The sequence below is a fragment of the Neodiprion pinetum genome, chromosome 4 (genome assembly GCF_021155775.2).
Source record: "Neodiprion pinetum isolate iyNeoPine1 chromosome 4, iyNeoPine1.2, whole genome shotgun sequence".
NCBI classification, from domain to species: domain Eukaryota; kingdom Metazoa; phylum Arthropoda; class Insecta; order Hymenoptera; family Diprionidae; genus Neodiprion; species Neodiprion pinetum.
In genome coordinates, this window is record NC_060235.2 from 28445153 (window position 1) to 28459326 (window position 14174).

The 14174-nt window shown below is 35.5% G+C and overlaps 2 protein-coding genes and 1 long non-coding RNA gene across 7 annotated transcripts; 2 read left to right on the forward strand and 1 right to left on the reverse strand.

Annotated features, from left to right (window-relative positions):
* The first annotated feature begins 153 nt into the window (after positions 1–153).
* Fancm (FA complementation group M) lies at positions 154–9377 on the forward strand. 5 transcript variants are annotated; one of them, XM_046622894.2, is made up of 13 exons: positions 154–795; positions 1062–1229; positions 1616–1788; positions 1990–2079; positions 2259–2483; positions 2602–2755; positions 2889–3010; positions 3109–3228; positions 3371–3536; positions 3605–3759; positions 4430–4682; positions 4784–7219; positions 7315–7486. In XM_046622894.2, the coding sequence occupies exons 1-13, from the start codon at positions 624–626 to the stop codon at positions 7350–7352; spliced, it is 4272 nt and encodes a 1423-aa protein (XP_046478850.1). In that variant the 5' UTR covers positions 154–623; the 3' UTR covers positions 7353–7486. The 5 variants fall into 5 exon arrangements, with proteins under 5 accessions (XP_046478850.1, XP_046478849.1, XP_046478848.1 ...); XM_046622892.2 differs by adding an exon at positions 8142–9377 and having other exon boundaries at positions 170–795; positions 4784–7767; XM_046622893.2 differs by lacking the exon at positions 1990–2079 and adding an exon at positions 8142–9377 and having other exon boundaries at positions 169–795; positions 4784–7767.
* On the reverse strand, positions 1565–2910 carry LOC124217402 (uncharacterized). Its single transcript, XR_006882818.2, has 3 exons — positions 2858–2910; positions 2323–2447; positions 1565–2050 (listed from the first exon to the last, which is right to left on the reverse strand). It is a non-coding gene; the product is annotated as an uncharacterized lncRNA (long non-coding RNA).
* A 1612-nt stretch (positions 9378–10989) lies between the features above and the next one.
* LOC124216009 (uncharacterized) lies at positions 10990–14128 on the forward strand. Its single transcript, XM_046620022.2, has 3 exons — positions 10990–11545; positions 12445–12959; positions 13855–14128. Exons 2-3 carry the CDS (start codon positions 12471–12473, stop codon positions 14008–14010), a joined length of 645 nt encoding a protein of 214 aa, XP_046475978.1. The 5' UTR covers positions 10990–11545; positions 12445–12470; the 3' UTR covers positions 14011–14128.
* The last annotated feature ends 46 nt before the right edge of the window (positions 14129–14174 follow it).

Below are 14174 nucleotides of genomic sequence, written 5' to 3' on the forward strand. Positions count from 1 at the left end.
TGGTGGAGATTGGCGGCAGAATCGAGGGACATTTTGCGAACCACTTTTAGCAGCGTGTGTCAGGGGGCTGATCAAGAGAGAAGCCGAAGAGAACCCACGCTCGCGTTTTTCGTGTTCCTGACGTTCCTGATATAGTGATTTTCAGGGACTCTAATAGCGTTCTCTGACAAATCTGACACAAAATCGGTGTTCGGACTGGTTCGACCGTGATTCAACAATGATAATGGAACGGTGGATACGGACCGCAACATCCGTGACCAGATGCGTCGGACATCTTCTCGTAATTTTGTGGTTTATGCGCCGCAAATTTCCATCAAATTTCTCAGGTGCTTTTGAGCTCTCGGATGAGTTTTTAACTACTTTAAGTGTCCTCACTTAGTGCCTTTGTAATCTGAAATTTCCGGTGATACATAATACAAGACCTTGCACGTGTTTTAATTTGTACTGTTGTACCGAATGCCGATGGCTAACAGAACGATTCATCATACATGTATATTAATCATGTTTACATACCTTACATTTTAAGTTGAAGGGAAATTGGAGGTTATCAGTCAACTAAATGTGATAGTGGCGATTAAAACTTTCAATCAAGATTAGATGACAGCAGACGAAGAGTCGATAGAATGGAGCTGTTACAAAGAGAATCGCTAATCTCGTCGGAACCTGGTACAAAAGGTTTCGATTTGTCCGCCGGCGGGAATTGGATTTATCCGCTCAATTACCAATTCCGAGAGTATCAATATACCATAACAAGAAACGCACTTTTTAGTAACACTCTTGTCTGCCTACCCACTGGTAATATATTAATATATCTTCATGTTTTTTTTCTTCTACGATTCAATGCTTGCGTACAAATACATGAGCTGTAGTTTCAATGCCTATAAGTTACGCAAAGAGAATCGTAATTTATTTTGAACATACGATGATTTTTTGTCTTTGACATGCGTTAAGAAGTAAATCATGTTACGACAGGCCAGTTTTGTCAACACTAAGATTGGCACTCAGTAGTATGTTAGTGCACAGGCAATAAAACAGAAGTGACAGATACCTTGCATTTTCAGGTTTGGGGAAAACTCTAATTGCTGCTGTTGTGATGTATAATTTTTGGAGGTGGTATCCACAAGGAAAAATAGTGTTTTTGGCACCTACAAAACCTCTCGTGGCGCAACAAATATCTGCTTGTCATAACATCATGGGAATTCCTAGCTTTGACACAATCGAACTTACTGGTAATGTCTCATTAACATGATAAATTGATCTATGCTTACTTATGCTTAATATTAAGTAGTTAGCAATAATGGTTAACAACGATGCAGTTATTTGCAGACTGGAGCAGGACAAGTTAACATTCATAATTAGAATAATAAAAATTTATTTACATTATAATTATTTTCTGAAGAATTAATGTTTTCAAATTCATGAAGAAGTATTAGCTAATAGAATGGAGCTTCAGGCTTCCTAAAATTCATTTGTGTTTATGGATTATCAACAGCTGATGATAGTTAGTCAGAAACAAATCAAATTACCATATTTCGAAATCTTGTTGTTCCACCTAAGTAGGTCAATGATCATTCTTCTTTATAACTCATTCTTTCTATTTAATATATTTTTACAGGTTCAATGAACCCGAAAAGTCGAAAGATAGCTTGGTTGAAGAAGCGTGTCATATTTGCTACCCCACAAGTATTTCAGAATGACTTGGATAAAAATATCGCACCTGGGGCTTTAGTCAGGTGTGTGGTAATAGACGAGGCTCACAAAGCTTTGGGAAGACATGCGTACTGCGAGGTATGTATAGAATGTAATATGCCAGGTACCGTAGATATTGATGATGTTTACTGGCTAATATAAATATATTTTGTAAATACAGTAACATACTTGACAAAAATGTACTTACTTTTATAGCAGTAGTCATTGTTCCAAAATTGCGTAAAAATGATCATACGTGTTGAAACTACTCTTTACTTATAATGTTTTTCGTTCTACTAGAGCCTCCGATTACTGCGTACTCAGAGTTCTTGCCATCGTATTTTGGCACTTTCTGCCACACCTGGTAGTAGAATAGAAGATGTTTGTCAGGTATGTATCGAGCGGTCAACTTCAATGAATATCTAGTATTTCAATGCGAATTTTGAGAGGGCTGGTAAATCAGAGGTGGTGGTGGAATGCTGAGTCTATTGGTTGTTATAATAGAGTTTGTAGGCTTGTAATGAGTGAACATTAATTTGACAGGTGTTCACAATTTTATCCTATAACAGGTAATACAAAATTTGTGCATATCAAATTTGGAATTGCGAGATGAAACATCACCTGACATAGTACCTTATCTCAATAAGCGGCAAATGGACATTATTCTGGTACCGTTAGACGACGACCTATCCAATTTCAAAGAAAAGTACATTTCTATCGTGGATCGTTATGTCCGACTTCTCGTTCAGTACCATATACTGAAAGGAAATGCAAACGCAATTAGCAAAGGAAGGGTTAGTATTTGCAATAATCCTGCACAAATGGTGATATAACTGAAATATAAAATTTCTATTTGTTATTTACTTTTTGGTTCTCTGTACTTATTTAATACTTGTAACTCTATTTTCGTAGATATTCTATTTGTATAAAGAATTTAAATCAAAGACTGTAAGACCTGCTAACTACGGCCAAATCATGAAAACGATGAACAGATGCATGTCTTTGTATCATGCCTACGATTTGATGATTCGACACGGTCTTCGCGCATTCGCTTCTTTTTGTGAGAGTATGTTTCTGCTATTTTTTCTTTAAAATTACTTTTCATTTTATTGAAATTTTGAAATTGTTTAAAAATGAAACTGTGAAAAAAATTCGATTTGATAATTACAGCGTTTCGGAAATCATTGTCTGTTCAATAGCTCACTCCAACGATTTCTGGATGACTGAGGAACCTGACTTACAAAAATTACTTGAAGAAATACTATTATATCTTGGACCATTTCCAAATGTTTCTCCTTTACCAGATGGCAGTGTGAACGAAGTATGTATACCTGTTATTATTGAATGACGTATCCAAAAATGATATGTTTATTCCTGGAAGTCTATGCAATCACCTGAATATTTATCATTTATTTCAAGATTCCAAAAGACGTGGTTTTTGGCCATACTAAGTTTCAAAAGCTTAAGGACCTCTTATTGGATCATTTCCATAAGTTTGCTGCAAGACGCGAGGAGACAAGAGCCATTGTTTTTGTTGAGGTTTGCATTGCATACATAATTGTAATTCAATTAAGCAAGAATTTGGAACTTCTTTGTCATTTAGACTGTAAGAAACTACAACCTTACCTTTAATTATCAAGTATTTTGATGCTGAATTTACTTCTTGTTTTGCTACTTTTAGTATCGTGACAGTGTAAATGAGGTGTATGTCGCCTTGCTGCAATTGAAGCCAATACTTCGACCAAAAATGTTTGTTGGTCAAGCAGGGCAAAAGCGTAAACAACAAATGCAAGCGATGGAGGCATTTCGAAGCAACGAAGCTAATGTTCTTATTTCTACGTCAGTGGGTTAGTAAATTTGATAGAAGTTCTAGATTTATGATACTTATATTATACGAAGAAATTGATTGTTACAGGCGAGGAAGGTCTTGATGTTGGTGAAGTAGATCTGATCGTGTGTTTTGACATATCACAGAGCTCACCTATTCGTCTTGTACAAAGAATGGGACGTACTGGTCGCCGTCGAGATGGTCGAATTGTAATGCTTGTTACCGACGGCAAGGAACACCAGGTAATGTCATAAATACTGTCATTAAGAATGTTAGTATTTACCATATGTAGATATATATGACATTATATGTATGAAAAATTTGCCCTTCCCATAAAAATTTCATTTTTCTTTTTTTCAATCACTCAAAGCATTTTTTGACGTAAAATAAAATCATCTTCGTTCCAGCCAAGATCTGCACGGTGAAATTAAGAGATGCTGCATTTTATTTGGATTTTTCCCATTTGATTGACAGACGAAAAACGAACTATTGATAATAAAATATAAACAACTTTTTCCCCAAGCGATCAATGGCGTTTTTGACATACAAGGTTGTCAAATATAGTAAATCTAGTTTATATGCAAATTTAAACAATAATTCATTGCAGTTGAATGAGCATGTTTCGTATTGTGGCTTCCTCATCAATTTGGAGCATAATTTATTGATTGATAACATGCTACCAATTCATTCAACAGCCTTGGGTGTCAAAAGCACCAATTATCACTTAGGGCAAAGTTGCCCATGTCTAAATAGGAGAAATTAAATTCTTATGTGCTAATCGAACGTGAAATAATCAAACCTGTTGTAGTAGATCTAAATCTCAACATACAGAGCAAACTATGGCTTTGTGGGGTGGAAGCTGAAGAAACTGTTAATTGTAATATGTATATTGTGTATATGTATCCGTTACAGTCGCTCAAGTCAACCATAGCCACAAAAGATTCTTTGAATAAAAAGGTGTTCCATTCAAGCAACGTAGTTTCTGCTTTGTTTGCGGAAAGCCCAAGAATGGTACCTCCAGAGTTTGAACCGGAATGTTCTAAAATGCATATTAAACTTCAGCCCAAGACACCAACTAGCAAAGGTAAAAGAAAACGCGAGAAAATGGAGAATGATGTACCAAAAGAGAATAACAAAAAAGCAGTAGGCGTAAAAAATAATCCAGGTCAGTGTAAAATAGAAATAATGTAGTAAACTATATGCACATTTTTTCGGATGATCGAAGATGGACTCGATATTTTACTGATACTGCAATAATTTTTTTAGTTTCATCAATGCAACATGAAGCTGAGAAGGCCAACTCCAGCCAATCATCAATGTTACAATTTCTTAAAAAATCAAGTTCTATTGAAGATTGTGGTAAAGTTTCAAATCATGTATTGCAATCTAGCCAATCAATTTTACCAGCTGTACCAGTCTTGCAATCTGACTCCATAAAACTACTTACTGATGATACTGCAGCAGTTGAATTCCTAACATTATGTGCAATCAAGGTATCGAAGTTGGAAGGAACATTAAATGAATCTAACCGAATTGACGAAACTTATCTACCCTCATCAAAACATGATGATGTGGCAGATTTCTTCAACTATCCAGTACCTGATTTAAGTATTTTGAGTTGTATTGCATCATTAGAAGAATGCACAGAGTACAGGATACCTGAAGTTACTGAAGACTATGAAATGGACCAAATTGACAATGAAGTATATGTGATGGAACACAATCAGCCAAATCTCCTAGAATATGTTGATCGTAACAGTGCTCCAGCGGCTGGGGAGTTTAACTATGAAAACCTATTCGATGATTCTAGCCAATCCGATGAAACTGTATTTTTTGATGATAAAGAAATTAAGCAGTCAGATAGGAACTTGAAGGAACAGCTGCAGAATGTAGGGATGCATAATTTTGAAAACGATGATAAGGTAAATGATGGTGAACAAGCATCTTTGCAGGATAAAGGAGATGATTGGTATGCAGATTTACTACAAGATGATTTCTTTGACTGTATCTCTGAAGACCTCGTGAATACAGTCTCAGAGGATCAGAAGCAGGAATGTGAAGAAGATAATGAGCCCCCTAGTAAAGGCTGTTTCGAAAGTATTTTAGATGAATCTTCGGATAGCGAAATTCCTTCCAGTCAAGGTGAGCTAGATACAAAGAGAAACATGAGAAAATCGATAAGGAGTTCTATCAATGACACAATACCTGTAACCCAGAATGAATCAAGCATTGAAAAATATACAGAGAAATCGGTAACGAGTTATCTGAATAAAGCTGTTCTAGGAACTCGGAATGATAATCATCAATCTATTAGCAAGAGTTCCAAGCCTTCAACGCGTCACTTATGTAGAGTTGATTCTGAGAGTATACTGAAACCGCAATTGCTGGTTAATACACGCGACACTAACGAATCTGTGGATAGTAATAAACAATTGCATGGTAATGAAAAGAAAGGATCATGTGCACTAAATGTAACGGATCCTGAGTCACGATTTTCTCAATCAAAACAGAATGAGTTTTCGGTTTCGAGAAGTGATATCCATTCCGGAAGCAACCGTTTCAACCGAGCTGCAGGACTAGCTAATGTAAAAATTGATCAATTGAATAACAGCAATGTAAATGCAAATCCGTATTTGGACGAAGATGACGACGTCGTGTTCATCGAAGAAATAAATATTACTGCAAAACGTGATGAGAGCAGGAGAAATTCTATTAACCAAGCACTAAACGAACATTATAATTATGATGAAGATGACGTAATAATCGATAACGAAGTTACAGTGACAGAAAAAAGAAATGCCAATGAAACAGATGCAGACACAGGTGCATCTTCAATAACGCAGATAATTCAGCTAATTGAAAATAGTAGTTCTAAAGGATTAGATTTGAGTAAAATAAGTAAAAATACTCAAAATATGTCAAATTGTTGCAAATCAAACTTAGTCAAAGCATCGAAAAAGGTATGGCCAAAGAGAGATTTATCACCATTTGAGCAGAAAGTACCGAACCATGACCTAAGCGATAACAATACCACTATTGCCTCGCATTACTTTAATGGGAATGATAATAGTATTAAAAATTCAGATGTCGTTTTAAAAATTGAGGAACCGCCTGAGATTGAATTAGACTTGTCTGATATTAATTGGGATGATGCTTTTGAAGGTGGTGAGCCATTTGCAGATAATAATCAGGTCAGTGATCAGCTAAACGAAACAATAAATGGAGCATACGCGAAGGCTGATTTTAGAAATCGGTTATCTGATAGGCGTGAAGAAAGTCTTTTAGTAAAAAAAGAAGGATCGTCTGAAAATAATTCTGATAGCACGATAATTCTTTCAGAGAATACTGTGGACGACAAAAAATCTTCATCAGAAACAATAGTTGATTTTAATTTAGGTGATTATGAGTGGGATAGCGATTTTGAAACACCTGCAAATCCAGTTGAGAGTTTGAAGCAATTTAATAGGTTAAATAATAGATCTTCGTCGAAAAAGGCTGATGATACCATTGCTTCAAGGACTGCAAGCAATCCATTACTCTCCAAATTAGGAAAATCAAGCGCAGTTTCGAGCTCTGCAACAACCCCAAAAACAGAATTAAATACTAAAAAAAGCGAAGTATTGAAGTCGAGTGAAAGTAGGAAATATCAATTTGATGATGCTTTGGATTCCGAAGATGACTTTTTCGAACCTCATAACAAAGGTAAAATGGGTCGAGATATTCATCCAAAAACTAATTACGTGTTGACCTTAAATAAAACTCGCACAATATTGAAAGGGTCGAAAATATCGTTGCAGGAAAAAGAAAATATTGTACCAACCAATTCAGGATCTGAACTTACGAGTGCATTTCCATCTAACTCTAAACACAGAAACATTAAAGAAAAGCCTTATTATATAAAAGGTGCTGTTGTCGATCAAAACAAAATTACCGCGCTACATCGTCATTCGCTTAAGAGAAAGAAATGTCGGGATCGAGAACGAAAAAAATCAAAGTTTATAGATTGCGAGGCTGAAGTATCCCCTGGTACTACAAGTGGATCTTCAGGAGAGGATGCCGACTTAGATGGTTTTATAAGTTATACTCAACAACACCCTGAAACAGTTGATATGCATACGCACTATTTGCAATCTATTAAAAGTGTTCACCAAACTGGTACCTTTCACTTTAAAAAACCTAGAGTTTTTGTTCCTGATAATGAAGTATTTTCCCAAGCTGTGCCTGAGGATGAGAATTCTACCTATTTACTCGTAAGTCGGTTTTTATTGACGTTTTATGCTTTCCCTTAATAACCAGAGTTGTGGTATCAGATAAGACAAAAAATAATCCCATGTCATAAAAACTGTATTTCTTCTTTATTTTGACTTATAATTTTAGTGTCAATATAGCTTTTCCAAATATCGAAGTTTACAATGAACTTATTACCCGCAATTTTAATTTTCTAAGTAAACTATTTAATTTCTATTTCTTTACATTTTGTAGAAAATATTTGAACACGATAAAATTATTAACTCAGTTCTTAGCAAAATAGTGATCAAGAATTATTAATACCTGTGATACTTTTATGGAGTAGAATTCACTGTGAAGTATATTGGGTACCTTTGAATAATTAATTGGTTTGCAGGATTCCTTCTGTGTGAGTGGTGGCGAAGACGATCTTCATGCAGAGTCGTATGACGAGTCTTTTCTTGAAGTAACAGAAAAAATATTGGACTGTAAGAAGCGAAAACATTCAAAACATGGTAGAGCGTGTAATTTGAAGAGAAGAAAAGTAGCCGAAAAATTGTATGATAGCAATAGCAGTGAGGATGAGACTGAAAATCTTAGAAAACAGATTCTGGACGAATCGATGCTTTATAAGAGAAAACAATGAACAAATTTCATCGGATCTCTAGTCGTTTTCATAAAATTTTCTATTTATATGTTAACTCTTTGTAAATAACAGTGTAACAAATATATTGCAGTTTCAGCTCCTAGTAGAGTAGAAATATTTTTGTACTTCGTAAAAGAGATTCTGTGTATCTACATTTTTTTTCTGTGATATATACTCATTTTTCCATTGTTACAAGTTCGTAAATATGTACATTATGTTATTCCAATAGGTATCTGACAGGATCAGAAACCTGCTCACGATATACTTGTTGTATTTAAAGCTAACAGTAAACTGAACTGTTCTATCTTCTTCGAAATTCACTGTTATGTACGATGCATATGGATGTATTATACATGTATACACCAACATAGTTGAGCAGGAATTCTTCATGTAAGCTACAATTGACTTAGGGTGAAAATAGGATCAATTCATTACGACGGTATTATCCAAGGAAGTATTTCCAAATGCTGCTTATTTTTTATTCTTCTTACCACTTCAAAATAATAGTGCAACGAAATTTTAACATAGGGTTAAACAATGATGTTAATTTTTGTTTAAATCCCATACATCCACACCCTCAATGCTTTATATACGATTTTGAGTTAATAATTATTTATATTATAGAATTTTGTTATAACACATTATGTTGCGTTACATTTGTTGAACGATTGCACAAAGATACATTTAGTAATCGTGTATACATTAATATGAAATACGAATGACGAATTATATATAATAATATTATCGACTAACCACAAAGAGTGAATGGAAATTCCATTGAGCATTTCTACAGCTGTTTGCTCTTTGGTCCTTCTAAGAAAGAGATCGAAAGATTCTACATTAGATACAGAACCGTAATTGACGGAAAAATATTTTTTGCCGGAATGTATTTTTCATGTTTCATTTTGCGATAAGCGAATTTTTATGTTAACTAAAGTGTTTAAGTGGTACAGAATAAATGGTTATCTAATTTCGTTGGAAACTATACATACGTACAAGTATATCAATATAATGAGCGATTCTTGTGAAATACATCGTTGTATTTTAACAAAAGTAAACGTAGCGTCTAATAAGCAGATAAATATGAATACGAATTTTTCCATTCACAGTCATTGCAAAATTCTCCGAAGAATTCAAAAAACACCCTCGTGTGCGTTTGAATGCTACAACAGTAATATACGAAGTATATAATATATATGTATAATAGTGTATAATATGATTCAACTTACACTTCTTATTCTGTAGATAAGAATTTGCCAGTTTCATTTACGTTTTAACCTAAATATTTACTTAATGATCTTTTATGCTGATTTTGGTCGTCTTAAAATTTTCTACTTTTTTTTTCTATATCTAAACTCTATGATGTATAAGCGGTTACCGATTCGGTATAGCGCTCCAACTATCGTATCAATAATGAAGGAACGTGCGTTAAAGCTATAGTAGTGGTAATTGAAAACTGTTTCAATTTATGAAACGCTACTCGATTTATCGCGTGGCCTACATCTTAATTACCTTCCTTTCTGGGGTATTCAAGTGTTAGTTACTCATATGTGAAATTCGCCGAGAATCTTTGGTAACGACGATTTGTAAGGCATATATAATTATTCTTTCATACAACCGTACGGGATATTCTGTGTCAACCCATCATGAGATTGACCGTGACCATTTCTGATTTCATTAATTTTTTCCATTTTTCAACACCCATTCAACCCAGCACCCATGATTTCTTTCAGATTTTCATCTCGAACTAATTTTCGGTCGTAAATTTTTAAAAAATTTTGACTTCAGAAACTTTAAATGCCAATAAATCAGCTGAAAAAGAGATATTGACAAAAATAAGTATATTATTTCCATCGTCTTGAATCGGACTTTTATAAAAAAAAAAAGATATTTCAGATCAGTAATAAATAGTTTTCGTGATTATATCTTACTTTTACGTAGAAAATATTTTTCTTAAAGAGTTGGCGTGAAATTCCCCATACACTTGCAAGTTAAATGAGAAAAATATCAATATATTGTTATTTGGGACTATGACTGTGCAAAGCGAAGGAAAAGCGGTATGTGAATTTTTATCTCAGTACCTAACTCTGTGTACATGGAAATCTCTGATTGAAATCGCGCATGAAAATTTGGATTTACGTTATGAATATACACTGCAAATAAATATTATAAACCACTGTCTTCCAATCGGATGCAATTAACCCTCGTACTGTCTTTATTGGGGAGGATTAAAAAGATACTTAATATTTATGAATTCCAACAATTTATAAACACTTGAAGGGGGGTCCTGGTCGATTTCAACGTTGATGTATACATCTCCAAGGATTGAAGTTCACGTATCTCAAACGCGAAAAAGGGCTTAACAGCCCCATTCCATGCGCAATTTTGAACGAAAAGACTCTAACACATTTTCATTCGACGTAAAAATAAAGCAATGACATGAATTCTACGGATTTACATTGCGATTCAGTAAAATTTATACCATTTCTTAATTTTTTAGACTTCAATCCTTGGGGATATATACGACAACGTCGAAATCGACTAGAGCACCCCCTTAAGACCATTTATTTCTCATTGTCAGTGTAATCCGCTCCATTGCATATTCAGCGTTTTAGACGTGCTTCTTAGCCGTGGTTATTTTGGTGCAGAAAATTCGTATGGTAGGTATGTACAAATATCTTCAACATCCTAAGCAACTATTGCGGATATCGGTACGGACACTTTGCGAAACCCTGCAGTGGCTGGCTCTGCCTGCAAACGTAAAATTGTTCTGCGTTGAGTAACGACAGGTAGGAAGCCCCTCATTGTTAGAATTTCGAATTGGAAAAATACGGCGTAAACTAGTAATGCATGTACCTGTTACGTAGATATATTTATGCAATACCTATCGACCTAGGAAACCGGAGGTGCAGACGCTCGTTACGATGATAAGAAACTTCCGTTCCTAATGGTCACTGAAGGACAGGCCGACGACGATTAGTGGTTAACGTACCACCCGCTGAACCGTTAAGGGTAGCTACTTTCTATATAAGGAGCGAAATTTTAGAAACTAAAGGTCAGTCTAGAGTCTGCCGAAATCCGAAGAGGTTCTAAAGCCGGAAGACAACGCAGTGGAAATAAGTTACGGACAATAGCGTAATTCAAATCGAAACCAGGTAATTGTAAAGCGAATTAGCCTTTATCTAAATTTTCATTTCGAATGTTTATAAGTTCATTTGGTACAGTGACTTGGAACAATGATGTTGCATTTTTTCTTTATTTAACAATTCCTAATATTATGGATAAAAAACGATAGTCACTTTTCCCTTTTTTCGTTGTATTCACCGACTCCGGTTTTATATTAAATTTCTTGTAATGACATCACAACATAGAATATCTGTAATTGCTGAAAACAAAGGTACTCAGACCTTGCTGAATTTATTAATTATTTCCTCAATTAAATTAAGTTTCTAACTAATACGCGTTTGATATACAATTTAACTGTGCGACAAGAATCATCGAAGCCATTTGCAGGTTTAACTAACTAATTTACACATACGTTTTTCTAGTATATTATGGTTTTGGATGATTTATTGCAGAATTTGTTCGTCATTCTAAAACCCGTATTACAATAATGATTCTCTAGCTGCTATAAAACTTCTTTGCTTTAACTAAATATTTCGAAGGGCTTCGAAATTAAAAATCAAGGAGTATGGAATGATAATTTATCATCGTTAAATTATACGAGATTTGGATGAAAAAATATTCTTCCTACAGTTGACGTTGAAAGTATAGGGAAATGCTAAATCAATTTAAAAATGTCCGAGGAACTGGATTCGAAATTAAATTAACTGACGAAAAGTTGCAATCAACATAAATATGTCGATGGATCTGTATTTAAAAAATTTCCTGATAACAACAATATGAAAACAATTCGCTATCGTTATCGATGCGAATGAACTTTCCCCCCGTACGATGAAATTCGTATGATAGTAAACAATTGCATTGCAGGGCACGATGGAGACGCTTTGCATGAATATCTGTAAAATAATTATACAATGTGCATTCTTTACAGACACATACAAAAAAAAAAAATAAAAAATGAATCGCATCCTGGTGATATTGTCGATGACTGTGGTCGCCGTTTTTGGCAACGCCATAATGCAGCCTGTGCATGACAGTTCATCGGCCTCGTCACAGCAGCAGACAGCTTCTCCGTCGGGCGCATCTCCCGGCGTTCATCAAACGCCGAGTTATACCGGGGTGGCGATTACGCCTCAGAACAGCTACTCTCCCTACTTCCCAACGTATCCCGAGTACAACGATCAGAGATATTCCGTGCAGACGGGGTACGAAGGATACGTCGTATCCCCCGAAGTTGCCGTCGAGGAACCCCAGGCAACCGGGTATTCCGGATTATGGTCCGTAATGTCGCCGATATCGAGATTCGCCCTGACCTACGGTGCCCGTGCCGGTGTTTATTTCTTAAATTTGTTGCTGCTCTTACTCCTCGGAGGAATCTTTACGACCTCTGTCTGCACCTTCACACCACTCTGCACGATAACCTTATTGGGTTTAGGAAAGGCTCAGGTAAGCGACCTATAAATTATATGGGAATGAAAATGTGGTGCTGTGAGATCTCATGCGATGTGCCAACAAAATTGCATTACTTCAACTGGGGCATATTTAGTTTTGATAGAAATTTTTCATCGTATTTTATTTTTTGCCGTACGGTTAGTGGTCAATTTATGAATGCTCCATAATGGCCACCAGCGAATGAACAACCACGTTAAAATCAAATCATTCTTCGTTTACTGCAAGTAGTCACCGTATATTGATGCCATGTGAGAACACTAAAGCGTGCGTTAACTTAATTGTACTTTTTTATTCACATAATGTTTTCGAAAACACCTGTTATTAGTCCAGTTCTTCGCGCCACATGGCTTACAATTAGTGACGCCCCCACATTCGTTCCTCATTGGCCAGTTATTTCTTTAATGTTATGTAATACATTACTTCTCTACCATGAATCATAGGGCTGTAAGGTCATTAGAAACGTACTACTAACATACTTTGTGCGAGAGGGTATAATTCCCAGCTCGTACTATTTAATCGCCAGTATAGACCATTAGAACAGTCGTGTTGTGACTTTTGTTGATCTTTCTTTCCCGCGAAAATATGCAAAGCTAAGGAATTCCCATTGCGAGGTGGTTTTTACGTTTGGACTGATGCAATTAAGTAGGAGAGTAAAGATAAAAGTAAATGTGTATATTACACTTGCGGTTGTTGTATATGAGTCTATGTCATGCTATTATTGTCTGAATTCCAATGCGTACAACGAATCAAACGATTATCCTTACAGTGACATCCCTTCCTAATGATTTCTTTATCGTTGCTACGATTGACCGGGATTGCAATTGTCAGTTCAAAATTCTCGTTTCATTAAAAGCATGTATTATTTGTCTGTTTTTTTAAATCTACACAGGTCAGGGAACAAGTATCCGAATTGGCTCGTACCTATATGACTCCGGAGAGGATTTCCGCTGCTACTGGACTGGTGAAAACGGCGATCGATAAATACGCCGCGATGCAAACGCAGCCCATTAATGAGGAGACCAACGAAACTGACAAGAAATCTTGATCTAAAGTCGCTCAGTGCATTTGTGATCACCCGTCATATTTATGTCATTACAACTCAGTCATAGGCCATTGTAACTTTCTATTCACATGAAAATAAATTTAATTTGTTATTAAACTTATACTGACACCTCGGTACATCGCAGTGCGCGCAGTTGTGTTCCTTAA

Excerpts from the sequence above, each read along its gene's own strand:
- LOC124216009 (XM_046620022.2), top strand. The coding sequence starts at position 12,471 with ATGAATCGCATCCTGGTGATATTGTCGATGACTGTGGTCGCCGTTTTT. Across the intron at positions 12,960-13,854 it reads TGGGTTTAGGAAAGGCTCAG|GTCAGGGAACAAGTATCCGA; the intron begins GTAAGCGACCTA and ends AAATCTACACAG.
- Fancm (XM_046622892.2), top strand. The coding sequence starts at position 624 with ATGGAGCTGTTACAAAGAGAATCGCTAATCTCGTCGGAACCTGGTACA. Across the intron at positions 796-1,061 it reads TCTTGTCTGCCTACCCACTG|GTTTGGGGAAAACTCTAATT; the intron begins GTAATATATTAA and ends TTGCATTTTCAG. Across the intron at positions 1,230-1,615 it reads TGACACAATCGAACTTACTG|GTTCAATGAACCCGAAAAGT; the intron begins GTAATGTCTCAT and ends ATATTTTTACAG.